The sequence below is a fragment of the Gymnoscopelus microlampas genome, assembly GCF_963454915.1.
Source record: "Gymnoscopelus microlampas genome assembly, chromosome: 22".
Taxonomy (NCBI): Eukaryota; Metazoa; Chordata; class Actinopteri; order Myctophiformes; family Myctophidae; genus Gymnoscopelus; species Gymnoscopelus microlampas.
This window is the reverse complement of record NC_139959.1, coordinates 35,633,835-35,649,933: the sequence shown is the minus strand read 5'-3', so window position 1 is coordinate 35,649,933 and position 16,099 is coordinate 35,633,835. Positions and strand designations below refer to the sequence as shown.

General features: G+C 41.0%; 1 protein-coding gene across 1 annotated transcript in view; it reads left to right on the top strand.

Moving 5' to 3' along the window:
- apbb1ip (amyloid beta (A4) precursor protein-binding, family B, member 1 interacting protein) overlaps positions 1-16,099 on the top strand; it is a 50,181-nt gene that overhangs the window by 15,845 nt on the left and 18,237 nt on the right. The window contains exons 2-6 of the mRNA XM_084049051.1: positions 3,721-3,780; positions 5,883-6,000; positions 8,477-8,802; positions 11,469-11,546; positions 15,129-15,288. Of these exons, the coding sequence (XP_083905177.1) occupies positions 3,721-3,780; positions 5,883-6,000; positions 8,477-8,802; positions 11,469-11,546; positions 15,129-15,288 (742 nt within the window). The remainder of the gene's footprint in view (positions 1-3,720; positions 3,781-5,882; positions 6,001-8,476; positions 8,803-11,468; positions 11,547-15,128; positions 15,289-16,099) is intronic.

The following is a 16,099-nucleotide window of genomic DNA, read 5'->3' as shown; positions in this document are numbered from 1 at the left end:
GAGAAGAGAATATTTGTTAAAATAATTGTGATGCTATGTTAACTCATTTTGCTGGGGGGGCGGGGTTCTAGGGGGGTCTCCCTACTTTGAGAACAACTGTTATTTTCATTGTACAATGATTAGCGAAAAAAGTGGTGTGATGTGTGCTATAGGCCACACGTGTACATAGGCTATTTGAAAATAGACGATCTACAAGCTCACAAGGAGTCGCGATGTGACGCGTTGTTACAATAACCTCAACCAAACATTATATATAAATACTTTTGGAGAATGATTACTGTACCAAAGCTCTACTAAAGACTCATCCTTCTCATGACTCTCACCACCATCATGTCTCCACTTCATTCATCACCAGCTTGTGGTCTCACAGCATTTGAAATAACACACCAGCAGTATTTAGTGGTGTTATTTATGATGATGAACATTCCATTGTGTTATGACTTTTTATGTCTCCAGGCTGTGAGGCGGAAATTATGTTCCGACTCACTAGTCCTACAGATTGTCCAAAACTACCACAAATAAAATTATTGCAAAAAGCACCATAGAGCGCACCTCCCTTCACTTCTGCCCATAGGGGGTACCACACAAGAATAACGTTGCACTGTATGTAATAGAAATGCCATCCCTCAACCCCCCTAGCTCCCTATCGCCCTGACGACTGCAGTCCACGGCTTTACACAGCCCTGGCTGGGCAACCCAGCCTGGTGGAGATATGCGCTCCACAAGGAGTGCACAGTGCTAGTTTAGTACTGAGTCTTATCCCTAAACAGCTAGAGCCATTAAACAAAGTCATATTTATGGATCAAGAGTAAGAAGAAACCAGAGCAATGTTTGCGAGTATATACATTTCAGCTATACATTCAACTAGGGCAGGGGTCTTCAACCTTTTCAGGCCAAGGACCCCGTAGCTGAGAGAGAGATGAAGCAGGGACCCCCTACTCTATATTGCATACAATTGTGTTTCAGATTAAAGTTTTTTTTTTTACTTAGTCTGCTCTTTTTTCCCTCTACACCTAAAAAAAAAAAGCCAAAAATAGCCGATCTACAAGCTCTCAACGCCTCGCAGCGCGAGGCGTTGAGAGCTTGTAGATCGGCTATTTATGGAAAATAGGATTGGTGTGCAGGGGACAAAAGCTGACTAAGTACAGAATGAAAGGTCAATACTATGTATTGAGGGTTTAAGTTGTCTGAAAATACACATTAACATGAATCTAACATTATTACTGATGACAGTGCTGTCAAACAAGTCTATGAAATCTATGAAAAAATGTAATCTTTTATCCAATATGTAGTGTACAACATTCACCATTAATCATTTGTTTTGTAAATTAGTTAAGTTAGTGTTCCAAAGACGTACGACGGTTATGAAAGAGAAATTTTGCAAATCCTGTTGAATTGGAAGTACTCCAGTAAAGTAAAAAATACATCAAAACCGTACTTAATTACAGTACTTGAGTAAATGTACTAAGTTACTTTACACCAATGAGTACAATGAATCAGAATCAGTTTTATTGTCACATCACAGGTTTACAAGGTAAAAAAGTGGGTGAAATTCGTTTTTTTACATCATTCCCATCGCAACGTTAATTTCCATAGAAAGAAGAGGGGGGGAGGAAGAAGAAGAAGAGGGGTGGGGGGTAAGTGGGAAGGAGATCAAACAAGAGAACAGCAGAAAGGCCAAACAAGTTATCTACATATTTACAAAAGTACCTGAGATAAGAAACAAACTAAGTTTCTTTTCAATGCGCAATGCACAAGAAACAATGCACCTGGTCATGAATGAAAAGGATGTGAAACAGGGATTGAGTGATTTTAAAGGGTTCTAAAAGGTGTTGGTTCTTCCCACAAAATCCTCCCAGATCTCTAAAGTTAACCAGCCTATACGCCTGCAGGCACGACAAGTCATGACGATATTATGCATACCAAACGTTTTCTCTTCCTTCAGCCTGGGGTTGGAGAGATATTGTGCAATGTGTTTGTGGCCTGAGGCTACGTTTATTAAGACGACGTCAAGCCTTCCTCCTCAGCGTGTATGCATACAGAAGCAGTGGTGGAAAAAGTGTACTCACATTGTTTACTTAAGTAATTATGCAGAATGTCCCATTTCAGATATTTACAAATATCTGAAATGCATTAAAATCTTTTGAAAATAGCAGATCTACAAGCTCACAATGCGTCGCGATGCGATGCATTGTGAGCTTGTAGATTGGCTATTTTCAAATGGCCGAAATGCATATAGGGCTGAAGTCGTTAATGCATTTGTTGTAATAATAATCCAAATCTACAAAGGTAACTAGTAACTAAAGTTGTCAAATAGGTACATACATGTTAAAAACTTACGCTCGGAAGTTCCAATACAATAAAACCATAAAAACATGATAAAACAACTTAAAAACACAGGGCAAGAATATCAGTCTGAGAAAGTGCATAGTGCAGAGTACAAGAGTTATTGCACAGTCACTTTTCACTGCCATTTAACAGTCTGATAGCCTGTGGGGGAAAGAAACTGTTCCTCGGCCTGTTAGTGCGCGCTGAGAGGATCTTGTATCCCTTCAATCTTTTCTCTTTTGGACTTTAGCGGTACTTAAGTACAGTACTTGAGTACATTTAGTACAGTTACTTTCCACCACTGACCGCATTATATACAGACTGGGTGTGCTCGTTCTTTTCTTTCCAACTGCTCTGTTAACAGGATGACAGTTGTGCATGTAGTCTGTGTTTCTGGTATACCGGTAGCTACAGTGTTCTGTGCTGCAGGCCCGGACTGGGCCTGTAATTCAGGGCGGGAGTCATACACCCTTCCAGGCCATCCTACCCAAACACTAGGCTACATGAACACACATGAACGCGCCTGCCGCCCGCACTCACACACACACACACACATGCCTTGTGGCACTGACAGTGCTTCAGACCATAACAATAGTCAATTTTGTCTGAGATGTCAAAAAACAAAATATTCAAACATAATACCACACACTGTAGGCCTACAGTAGTAGTCACTACAACACTCACTTCAACTGTACAGTATGTCACAGGAGCGATATCCATATGAATTCAACAGTTACAGCATTATTCCTTTCTATTCCCTACATACAACATACCATCACCACATCTTGTCAACAAAATGTTCCATCAATACAAGAGTCACATCAGGACTCCTAATGCTATACTACATACATGGGCAACTGGCGGCCCGGGGGCCACATGCGGCCCCCACCTTCACTTAATGCGGCCCGCAGGTTAATATCTGAATACTGATATATTATTGATTTCAGCTGTTACAGTTCCAAACATGACCCGCTTGAATTACTTCAGTCTATATTAGTAGCTTAATGACTAGTATTAAAATTCCATTGTCTTTTTTATGTCCAACGTATTTGTATTTAAGTTCATAAAGTTAACATAAGTATAACTAAAAGCATTTTTAAAATGAAATCAAAATGTAACTTTTCAGGATTCCAATAAAAAAAATAGCAAAACAAAAATCTGAATTCCAATTCAGAAATAGCAAAAACAGCAGATCTACAAGCTCAAAACGCGTCGCACCGCAACACGTTTTGAGCTTGTAGATCTGCTATTTTTGCTACTTTTGTGTGACACAGAATGGCCGCCCGATAGCATATGCAATGTGGCCCTCTGGAGTGAGTGTAGAAATATACCCCTGCTATACTATGTGTGCTTGTTTTCTGACTCTTTTACCGTTTTGTCTGTCTTCTCCAGATGGACGACATAGATGCCATGTTCAGCGACCTGCTGGGGGAGATGGATCTCCTTACACAGGTGGGTTTCTTCTTCTTCTTCTCTCCAGACAGCTGCCGTCCCCAAGGTTCTTCTTTGGTCAACAGAACCTCTCAATCTGCAGTCATAATAATGTACCTTTCAGAGACACATGCCAACAACACTAAAACCCTCCATCAATTAAGCCATTAAGACCGGGAATGCATCTGTGTCATTTCTTTTAGATTTCTTTGGCTATTCAAATATCAGATATCTATGAGCTTGTAGATCTGATTTTTTTTATTTATTGTTTGTGCAAATCTTTGATATTTTTTAAGCAAACATTTGTAACTCAAATCTTATTGCTTCTGGGGGAATTAAAAAAAATGTATTCTAAATCCTAACAGTGATTTTTTTTTTACTTATGTTGCTATAATATCAGTGCTTCTGATTTTTCTTTTCATGTCAAGGACCCCCAAAATTATGTGTATTTGGCCGCGGACCCCCATCTCAAAATGTGTTGTTCCAGGGACCCCCAGAAGCAAAGATTTGAGTTACAATTGTTCGCTTTAAAAAAAGAATATAATATACATTCAAAGATTTGCACACATTTTCATGATTTTTCAAAAATAACAGATCTACAAGCTCATAGATCTGCTATTTTTGGATAGCCCAAAGAAATCTAAAAAAAGTGACACAGATGCGTTCCCGGTCTTGACGGGTTAACCAGACACTCCAGATCAGCGAGCTACATAACACAGCCACAGGGGAGTCACACTTGAGGCCTAGTGGGCAACCTAGCAAACATAAATTACTCCTCCTTTAAAGCCATGGAGGTCAAGAGGCCGGTTCATAAGCCAGACAAGACATTACACCTCCTTTTCTCCTCTGTGGAAAAACCCTGCTGATCCCTTTGATGTTCTCCTCAAAGTCAGGCATTTTAAACCATTTAAGAGCTAGGCAGATTAAACAAAGATGCACATTTATGAGTAAACGGTGAAAAACAGATGTGAGATAAACATTATGCTTTCTTAACTAATCTTTGGGACAATTTATTAGTATGTTTGCTGCACACTCAGAATGTGCTGTAGATTAGACTTAACAGAGTGGTGATGTTTTTTTTTTTATAACTCCCCGTGGTTTCCACTGAAAATCGTATTCATTTTTCTTATAAAGTGAAAGAGGTATGGAAGTTTGCGCTCTAAATCAGTGGTTTTTCAACCCTTTTCATATCAAGGTCCATTATTTAAGCGGCATTTGAGCCGGGGAACCACCGTTTGATGAAATTTAGCCTCAGACCCAAGACTTAATATTTTGTTATTATAAGATTTGTTGGATAAGATTTTGTCTACAATTCCATCCTGTATTGATGTTGGTTCCATAGGAGAGATAACAGGCAAACGTTGATCAAAATAACAATTATTTAATTAAGTAAAACAGATGTTTAACAATAATGTAACTCTTGAGAGCGTAAAATGAAACCAACCCTAACCCGGTCCCTAACCCATAAGGGTCCATTTAGACTCTCAAGAGTTAAAGATCTATAAGGGTCCATTTGGTTACCAACTCCCCGTCATTTAGCTGGGGACCACCGGAACTATAAGGCTGAAAACAGGTGCGAGAGGCTAGCATGAAAGTCCATAAACAACAAAAAGGGGCCCTTTACATGCAAACAAATAGTCCTTTACTTTACTTTACTTTACAAAAGTGCAAAAAGTGCCATGGTGAAATAAAGTGACACAGAGAGTGGGTCCATTTGGTTCCATTTGTACGCTCTCAGAGTTAAATTAACATTGATTTTACAATATAAATTGGGGTCCCAGAGATAGAGATGCCGTTAAATGGGGGTCCGCAGCCTAATGCATGTCAAACTGGCGGTCCTTCAAAATAAAATGGTTTAGAATCACTGCTAGAGCCGTAAAAATCTTCTCTTATGGGGGTCCCTGAAGCATATCTTTTCAAATGGGGGTCCGCGGGCTATTAAGTGTCAATTTGGGGGTCCTTGACATGAAAAAGTTTGAGAACCACTGCTGTAAATGACATATGATGTACATGTCAGTCTTGTTTGCATCTGAAGAGCCTCAGTTTGCCTCAGTGTGCGAGCCAGCCGAGCCTTGTCATTCATAAAAACACAGTCCCTTATGTTCATTCTTTACCCTCCACAGAGTCTGGAGGAGGCACAAACAGCCCCAGCATCTCCCTCCACCAAGAAACCAGATGTCAGCTTCAACACCGGCTTCACCTCCACCTCATCCAAGACCTGGTCCACCACAGACCTGAATGGTGACTCTATCCACCTCCCTTTAAACAACACTTCTGTTCTGTGTGTAGTGTTGTTGGACACAGCCTACCTCACAGGAAGTGCAGTGTTGCCAGATTTTGCGAGAGAAATAAGCAACCAAGGTCTATCTACAAGCTCATTGTGAGCTTGTAGATCTGCTATTTTCGAGGAAATCTTGAAATAAAATGTGGAATATTTGAAAACATTTTCAGACATTTCTAACAACACAAATCTAGTACGCGGGGCTCCCTGGTACAAAACATGTTCAGACGGGCATTAGGGACTAATACATATTAATTTGGGGGTCCATGATTACATAAAGATATTTGAGAACCACTGGTTTAAACAATAATCCAAAAAGAAGGAAGTAAGCCCAAATATGCAACTACACTTAAGAAACAAGCCCAAAAAGAAAAAAAAAAAACGACATCTACAGTACCAACATTTACAAGCGACTTCACAGAACAATAAGCCCAAAGTCACTTATAATAAGCGGTCATGGCAACACTGCCTTTAACCCATTAAGACCAGGAACGCATCTGTGTCATTTTAAGATTTCTTTGGGCTATTCAAAAATAGCAGATCTGAGATGAGAGAAAAATATTGTGAAAATGTGTGCAAATCTTTGAATATATATGTTTTTTAAAGCGAACATTTTTAACGCAAATCTTTGCTTCTGGGGATTCTATAAAAATGTCTTCTAAATCCTAGTTTCTTTTTTTTTTTAAACGTATGTTACTATAATATCAGTGGTTCTCAAACTTTTTTCATGTCAAGGACCCCCCCCATCTGAAAATATTTTGTTCCAGGGACCCCCAGAAGCAAAGATTTGAATTAAAAATATATAACATACATTCAAAGATTTGCACACATTTTCAAGATTATTTTTTTTCCAAAAAATAGCAGATCCACAAGCTCATAGCGCGGCATGAGCTTGTATATCTGATATTTTTGAATAGCCAAAGAAATCTAAAAATGACACACTACTTCTGTGTAGTGTACTGTTGGACATACCTCAGAAGGCCAACAGTGGTTGTTTAGCTCTCTCTGGCATGATGGCTATTACTTCAAAGCCCCGGTGTGCCTCCTGGGGGGATGTGTTTAGTCAATTACCCAGAAAATGACAATCATTATGATCACAGGGAGAGAAAATGGGGAGTATATGGCCTTGGCGATAAAGGACAGAAAAAATTGCGCTGCATGCGTTTTCACCTTTGTAGTGTATCTGGCTACTGTTCAGGGTCTGATTTCAGGAAGAAGGGAAGATAGATATCACTTTTACCTACTAATTATTCACAGTTAACCTCCGTGCCTTTCATGGGCTGTAAACCCTGGGCAGCGCTGATGTTTTCTGAGGTCTTCTAGTCTAGTCTAGCAAAGGTCATCCATCGTGTCTGTTGGTAAACTAAGCATCTGTTATTGTCAGTGGTGGAAGAAGTACTGACATTTCTTTACTTAAAAGGGACAGTTCACCCAAAAAAATACTTTTTCCCTATGGATTAGTCACCCTATGGAGACTTGAATTAATGGATATTTTTTTGGTTTTGTCTCATTCCTAAGCCAATAATTCGATGACCGTCAGCGGTTCCGGTAGGAGACCCAAAGGAGACACTTTGTGTCTCCTACCGGAACTGCTGACGGTCATCAAATTATTGGCTTTGGAATGCGACAAAAACTAAAAAATATCCATCAATTCAAGTCTCCATGGGGTGACTAATCGATAGAAAAAAAGTCATTTTGGGGGTGAACTGTCCCTTAAGGGATAATTCCCTTTCAAACATGTTTGGGGTAATTTTAACATCTACCTATTGTAACTTCAAACTCCATTCTTACCATGTTAGATTCATTGAAAACACCCGTCCTTTTTTCTGGTGACTGATATTGGCCTTATATTGTGTGAGGAGACGGTGTTTTTTTTCAATTACCTTTTTCATTTATCTTTTTACAATTTTGGGGGAAAATGAAAAAAATAAAATAAAAGAAGTTCCAGTAAAGTAAAAACAATACCTCAAAATTGTACTTAAGTACAGTACTTGAGTACATGTTACTTTACACTAGGGGTCTTCAACGTTTTCAGGCCAAGGACCCCCTAGCTGAGAAGCAGGGACGCCCTATTCTATATTGTATAAAATTGCGATTCAGATTCAACTTTTTTTTTTTAACTTAGTCTGCTCTTTTTTCCCTCTACACCTATAGCCTCTTAGCCAAAAATAGCCGATCTACAAGCTCTCAGCGCCTCGCAGTGTGAGGCGTTGAGAGCTTGTAGATCTGCTATTTTCGGCTAATGTTCCCCTCAGAAAAGGAATTCTAGGGTTCAAGTGGTTAATGTAAAAAAACAAAATCCTATATCACAAAGATTTGGCGGACCCCCTATAGTAGCTCTGAGGACCCCCTAGGGGTCCCGGACCCCCTGTTGAAGACCCTTGCTTTACACCATTGGTTATAGTTCTCTCCTGCTTCTCCCCTGAACCCCCGCAGAGTCAAAGCTCAATGAAATGGAGGACACGGACCTGGACGCCCTCATGGCCGACCTGGTGGCGGACCTCAACGCCACGGAGGAGAGACTGGCGGCGGAGATAGCTAGCGGAGCTCGGAAGGAGGAGGCCACGCCTCCACCCCCCTCGACAGACCTACCGCCGGCGCCGCAGGGCCTGAGCACCTACCCCGCCCCTTCTCTCGCTAGCTCCTCCCCCACCACGTCAACCAGGAGCAGCGGCGGCAACAGCTACGCCAGCCCCGTTCCGGCGTCGCCCACCTCGTCGCTATCGCCACCGCCGCCTCCTCAGCACAGCAAACCCTCAAAGGTTAGTCCATGATCTAGTACAGAAACAAACAATAAATCATTGGTTCTTAAAGTGGGGTCCGGGGACCCCCAGGGGTCCTTGGGGCGATACCAGGTGGTCCCCAGCTAAATTAGTTAATATAGCGTCATAATCATTTTAACCACTTTTAACCATATTTTATACTTTGGCTATTCAAAAATAGCAGATTTTTTTTGAGAAGCTCATAGCGCGGCACGATCTGCTATTTTTGAATAATCTTGAACATTTGTGTAAATATATATTTATTTTTAAGCGAACATTTTAACTCAAATATTTGCTTCTGGAGGTCGCCGACACAAAACATTCTCAGATGGGGGTCCGCGTCCAAATATATACAGTAGGTGGACAGTAACTTTAACCAGTTTCACTTTCAAAACCTTTGCATCATGCATGTCACACAAACAGAATCCAGCACACAACACCAATGGTTTTGATAATGTGGATTGTGGAAGTTAAATGGTGGATTTGTGGATATAGGACTCTATATGAACAAACTTGTTATATCAACAAAACGCATCACATTCTGTTTGTGTGACATGCATGATGCATTGCAAAGGTTTTGAAAGTGAAACTGGACAAAGTCAGTGGCCACCTACTGTATCAATCTGGGGGTCCTAAATTTGAAAAGGTTTGAGAACCACTGCAATAAAGCAAGCACATCCACTCACTAAAAAAACTGTGCTGGGCTGAGGTCAGAATCTAAAAAGAATAAAGTCTGCACACCGTGCAAACGTCACGTCTAATGATGGTGTAAAAAGGAACCAATACATGTTTTAAACTTTGGAGCATGACCCAGTGTCCAGACTTAATTATTTTTAGTCCTCATCTGGTACCAACCAAATGTAGAACAATCATGGGAAAGTTCTCATTCTTACTGTTAGGGTTAGGGTTAAAATGTGGAATGACCTGACACCATCCGATAGAAACAAAGTAATTGTTTGGGTGAACTATCCCTTTAACGTTAGTAGCTTGCTTTAAATTGTTGCAGCTGGTAGAAGAAGTATGGCTTATAAAACATTGATGGTAAAGTTAAAGTCCAAATTGTTTCTGGACAAAAGGCACAGCAGCATCACAGAGGCATCTGGTACAGTTACACTGTTACACTGCCTGTCATGGGCCGAAGCAGAGACTCTGGAACCCATCAAACACACACACACACACACACACACACACACACACACACACACACACACACAGGTGTGGATTACTATACTCGTGAGGACATCAACATTTTAGGACGCCAATTTTGTAGGTCGGAATTTTTCATTTTAGGAAGCCTAAAGCCAATAAATAGCCGATCTACAAGCCCACAACGCGTTGCGCTGCAACGCGTTGTGGGCTTCTAGATCGGCAATTTTTCCGTAAGTATAATTCAAACATGAATCATTTTAAACATGAAAAAAAAACGTTCTCCTGGACCTCACAAACGTCTATTTCTCATAGTCCACTATTAGGGACACATTTTGTCGTCACACACACACGCACACACACACACACACACACACACACACACACACACACACACACGACAGAGAGGAAACAGTAAGAGGATCAATAGCAGGGGTTGGAGGTTGGAGCAGGGAGGTGAGATGCTGCGAGGAGGAGGAGAAGTAAAGGAGAAGAAGGAGATTATGACTTTAACAGGCCTCCTGACCTCATCATCCCTGTGAGACAAAAACACCAGGTGCAAAGGATCCGTCACCATTAAAGATGTGTTGCATGTTCATTAATAGCACATAACTATCACATATATATGAGCTGATGTTCAGCACTCATATCTCTAAGACAGACGGTATAGCATATCGTCAGTGATATTATGTCTCTATAAATGCGTTTTAATTCTGCCTGCCAAGGACTTAACCCATTGAGACTGGGAATTTTAGATTTTAACCACTTTAACCATAATCTATACTTTGGCTATTCAAAAATAGCAGATCTACAAGCTCATAGCGCGGCACATGAGCTCGTTGATCTGTTATTTAGAAAAAAATCTTGAAACTTGTGCATATCTTTGAATATAGTTTTAAAGCGAACATTTGTTCAACTCAAATCGTTGCTCCTGGGGGTCCCTGGAACAACGTATTTTGAGATGGGGCTCCAAATACCAGGGTCCTTGACACTGAAAAAGTTTGAGAACCACTCAAACATATCAACATAAGTTCAAAAACAAAAAAACTGTCTTCTAGGATTTAGAAGACATTTGTAGAAACCCCCAGAGGCAAAGATTTGAGTTACAAATGTTTGCTTTGAAAAATATATATTAAAAGATTTTCACAATTGAATTTTTTCCCCTCAAAAATAGCAGATCTAGAAGCAGATGTGCTATGAGCTTGTATATCTGTTATTTTTGAATAGCCCAAAGAAATCTTACAATGACACAGATGCGTTCCCGGTCTTAATGGGTTACAGTAAGTTACCAGAAGTCTGTTACCAAGCAGCAGCACTATGAGGCTTCGTTTTCATTCCGTGCCATTAGTTTTGTGAGTCTGGGTGTCTTTTCTTTGTGTCTGTCTCTGAGCAGATCTTATATCTCACTCGTATAAACCAAACGCCGTGGATGACGACAGATGACTAATGCGTGTATTTCACAGGCACGCTGTTTATTATTCCATCATGTCATTCTGTGTTATTGATATGCTCTCATTCAGGAGGAGATCGAGGCGCAGATCAAGGCGGACAAAATTAAACTCGCCCTGGAGAAGCTCAAGGAGGCCAAAGTTAAAAAGGTAAGCCAAAGCCAACTTAACAAATTAACACCCATGATGTATTTAAGATCTGCTGGAAATGGCAATCGTGCAACGAACGAGCTATCTGGCAGTGGTGGAAATTAACTTTAAGTGTATGCACTCAAGTACTGTATTTAAGTACAAATACTCCAGTATTTACTTTACTGGAGTATTTTCAAATTTCAGTACTTTTACTTCTGCTCCACTACATCTCAGAGGCAATTATTGTACTTTTTACTCCACTACAATTATTTGAAAACTTAAGGGACTAGTTACTTTGTAGATTTGGATTGTTACTACAAAACATACATTAACCACTTCTTCCTTATACCTAGGCTATTTGAAAATAGCTGATCTACAAGCTCACAATGCGTCGCTTCTGCGACACGTTGTGAGCTTGTAGATCTGCTATTTACAAAAGATTTATATACAGTACATTTTGAACACTTATATGAAATGGGCCATTCTGCATAATGAGTACTTTTGGTACTTTAAGTACATTTTAATGCCAATACTTCCGTACTTTTACTCAAGTAAGTTTTGGATACCCGGACTTTTAATTGTAACTTACAGTAGTATTTCTTCATTGTGGTATTGATACTTTTACTCAAGTAAAAAAAAGGGAATACTTCGTCCACCACTGCTATCTGGAAGTCATTGTATAAAACAAGACAAGACGTAATGCTGAAACAGAAGGTCCCTTTCTCCCATGTTTCCCCGCGGTGCCATTAATCACCATAATGGATCGCTGCTTTTTATCTGGCCAGCTTACTGCTAGGATAGCACAGCTTCCTTCCTTTGGGTGATATGTGGGATGCTTTCTCATCTTCAAAGCGGCGGCCCCCGGGCCATAAACCAATGACACGTGTGTTTGCTTTGCGTGGCCACGCCGTCGGGACGGGACCATTTTTACGCTACATCAAAAATATTTCTTCACGCTCAATGAAATGTTACATTTCATCACATACGGTGATTGATGGAGCCATATAGTTATGATATATGTAGAGAACGGACAGCCCCGCCCCCACCTATTCACCACTAAGAAGGCTGTCTGAAGTTAAAGGTTTCATGACATCAAATTTCTATTAGTTTTTCTTTTTTTTCTGGCCTCAATTACAGCTTTTTCGGAATAATTAGGCTCAGAAAAGTGCTGTGATTGGTCCGTGGACGTTGACGTCATAGTCCATTAATCCCGCCGCCTCTCCTCCCCGCCCCTCCCCTCCACTATCCTTCTCCTTTGGGGGGGGCGGACCAGAGGCGATAATTGACAGGCAAAATGGACAGCGACACCCGCAGTCTTTTAGCTCGAGACTTTTGGGTCTCGAGCTAAAACCTTTGAGAACCACTGGTCTAGACCCATGGGAAGAAAAATAAAACAAAAACCCTCAAAAGTTGATCCATTAAAAAATACAAATATATATTTTACATGTTGGTGTGAAGTCAAAAGTCAATGTAAACACAATTGGCCATGTGCACGAATAAAAGGATAAGGATAATTCCTTTTAACAGGTCGTTCATGAAAGTCCTTGCAGTCTTGTTTCCAATGAGAACCTGTGAGCAATTAGGGGTTAAGAGTCTTGCTCAGGGACAAATTTCATTTCATCGACACATATGCTGGCCTGGCATCGAACCTGGGGCAACCAGGGCCTCTGGCTTCCTAGGCGGGCTCACTAACCACTCAGCTATGGCCGCCCGTATGAGTGGGTGCATATTGCATGAGTGCATATTGCATTGTACGCGTGCATGTTTGAGGAAACAGTGACTCAGTGGTAACCACCTTCATAGGAACATCTGTGAAGGTGTCAGATTGTTGGGTATGGAGGAGAGCATGGGTTAATTCTCGTGGTTCAGCCCTTGGTGACTAGGTCTCTGTGGTTACAGGCCCGTGAAGCGAAAGAAAGAAACATAAGTGCAGATTCCGGAGTCAGGGAGCACATTTCTGATATAGATCATAACTGCCTTGCATGAGCAGAGGAAGAGGAAGAAAAAAAGATGATTTGCATCCAAACTACAGCCTCTATCTCACCATACAGTATGTTGAATGTCGATGGGTTCCAAGGAGTTGGGACCAGTGTTGATTTTGACAGCAAATTTGGATTTAGATTTAGTCATAGTCTTTTGAATAAAATTCCATTTCCTTTTAGTCATATTTTAGTCATCTGAAATGTTTTAGTTTTTGTCTAGTTTTAGTCGACTAAATATCATAACATTTTAGTCGACTAAAATGTATTTTGGCGGTGCCTTAGTGGCGTCGTAATGGCTGATTTTACACTTGGTTGCATGCTGAAAATAGCCGATCTACAAGCTCACAACGCATCGCAGCGCGACGCCTTGTGAGCTTGTAGATTTGCTTTTTTTCGGAGCGAAACACCCGAGCGCAACCAAACATAAAATGTATTGTCTTTTAGTTCTACTGGATCGTCCCTCACTAACATTTTAGTCTAGTTTGTTGACGAAATTGACAATATATTTAGTCTTAGTTTTAGTCATCGTAGCTTAGTTTTTATTTCGTTTTAATCAGTGAAAAAAGGCAGTCGACAAACATTTTTCGTCATAGTTTTAGTCGACAAAATCAACACTGGTTGGGACCACAGGTAAAAAACCTGATCCAGAACACAAAATCCCTTCGTACGATACCATCTCAGACAGATATGTTTTTATGACACATTGTCAGTGACCAAGCTGACCTGGGTTCTGTCAGATTCCTTGGCTTACTAAAGTTGGTTTCATTGAGCACCAGCTGACCTGGGTTCTGTCAAACTCCTTGGCTTACCATCATTGTGTGAGTTACCAGCTGACCTGGGATCTGTCAGACTATTGGCTCACTAACGTTGGTTTCAGTTCCAGATGAGAGGAAGTGCAAAGCCATATGAGCCATGGGGAGGAAAGCATACTGCTCTGCTCCAGAGTCAAATTAATCTCAGACATAAGTCATGTGTGGATAATATGACTCCTACTATAGGAAATGTGCAGGACCAAAAACGTATTAATTAAAAAAGCCCCACAGTTCCTCACATTGGCCCAATTTTGATATAGGATGAGCGCCGAACTCAATAAACAGACCTTATTGTCTAACCAAAGGCTCATGGCTCATAATCAATCTGCCTGCTTGATTGTGTGCCGTATCCAACATGGCAGCTATGTAAACGAACCCCACAATGTCATTTACAGCTAAACATTGCTCTCAAGAATGTTTTTGAAAACATTTGAATCAGGAAACAGACAATGCAGTAACCGAATATTGATTCTATTTTATCAACACTTCCCGTTAATTGTTTTCCGAGGCAACCGCCTTGCACTGGACGCACCTGGCATAAATTAATGGACTACTTTCATTACCATAAGCAATGAAATATTTTGTCACTTTTGTTACATTTATTAATTTATTTTTTAAGTAGCCGTGTAATAGGCTATCACGGCAGGGTCTAATGACCCTGTCAGGGTTTATTTCTCAATAATGACCCGCTTCCCATTGATTATCCCTTGCATACTAACCTATAACCGAAGCTAATCCAAGCTAAGCTAAACCAAGTTAAGTTAACTAAGCTTATAGCTAACAACTTGACTCATACATGTTGTCAGTTGGTAGTGAAGGTGCTGCAGAACGACGGCAGCTCCAAGACCCTGATGGTGGACGAGAGACAGACGGTCAGAGACGTTCTGGACAGCCTGTTTGAGAAGACCCACTGTGACTGTAACATAGACTGGAGCGTCTGTGAGAAGAACCCCGAACTACAACTGGGTGAGTAACTATACTGCCGTCTCATTTAAGCCTGTATACTTCATAGTGTCGTGCTGCTGGGTGATGAGGAGTGGGTAAGGACGGGCACGACAATGTTTATCCAGGCTAGTAGACTTACAGGTTACTTTACAGTAAACACAGTCAGGATGATGATGATGATGATGATAACACTTAACTAACACTGCTCGCTGGTTACAGGTGAGTATTTGATCACTTGGGTCCTCTCGTTCTAGCACAGAACGGGAGACGCTCCGTCCGTGCTGTTGAACACTGAGAAACCCTAATCACGCTGAACAAGGAAACGCTGACGTCTCTTATCAAACTAGCACAGAACAGGGGACAGCCAATGACAGTGACATTAACACGCACATCCAATCAGACTAGGAGGTATCTAAAATCTTTAGGTAACTAATTCCCACGTTACACATATTCACAGACACTGGTGCCACAGGGCTGTACTGCCCATCGCAACAATAGTACGACAATATAGCTAGCCGCAGCATTAGCGCGCATGTACTGTACATGTACACACACTCACACACACACACACATACACACACACACACACACACACACACACACACACACACACACACACAAGTAGCTACAAAGGTGGCCGTCATGGAAATAAATGGTCTTCCTGGACTATGCTCTTACATATGCTTGTCATCTGTGTTTTGTGCCGACTACAAACAACAAGAGAATCAAACACACACAAGTACGGTTCCACAAATACTCGGACCACACACACACACACACACACACACACACACACACACACACACACACACACACACACACACACACACAC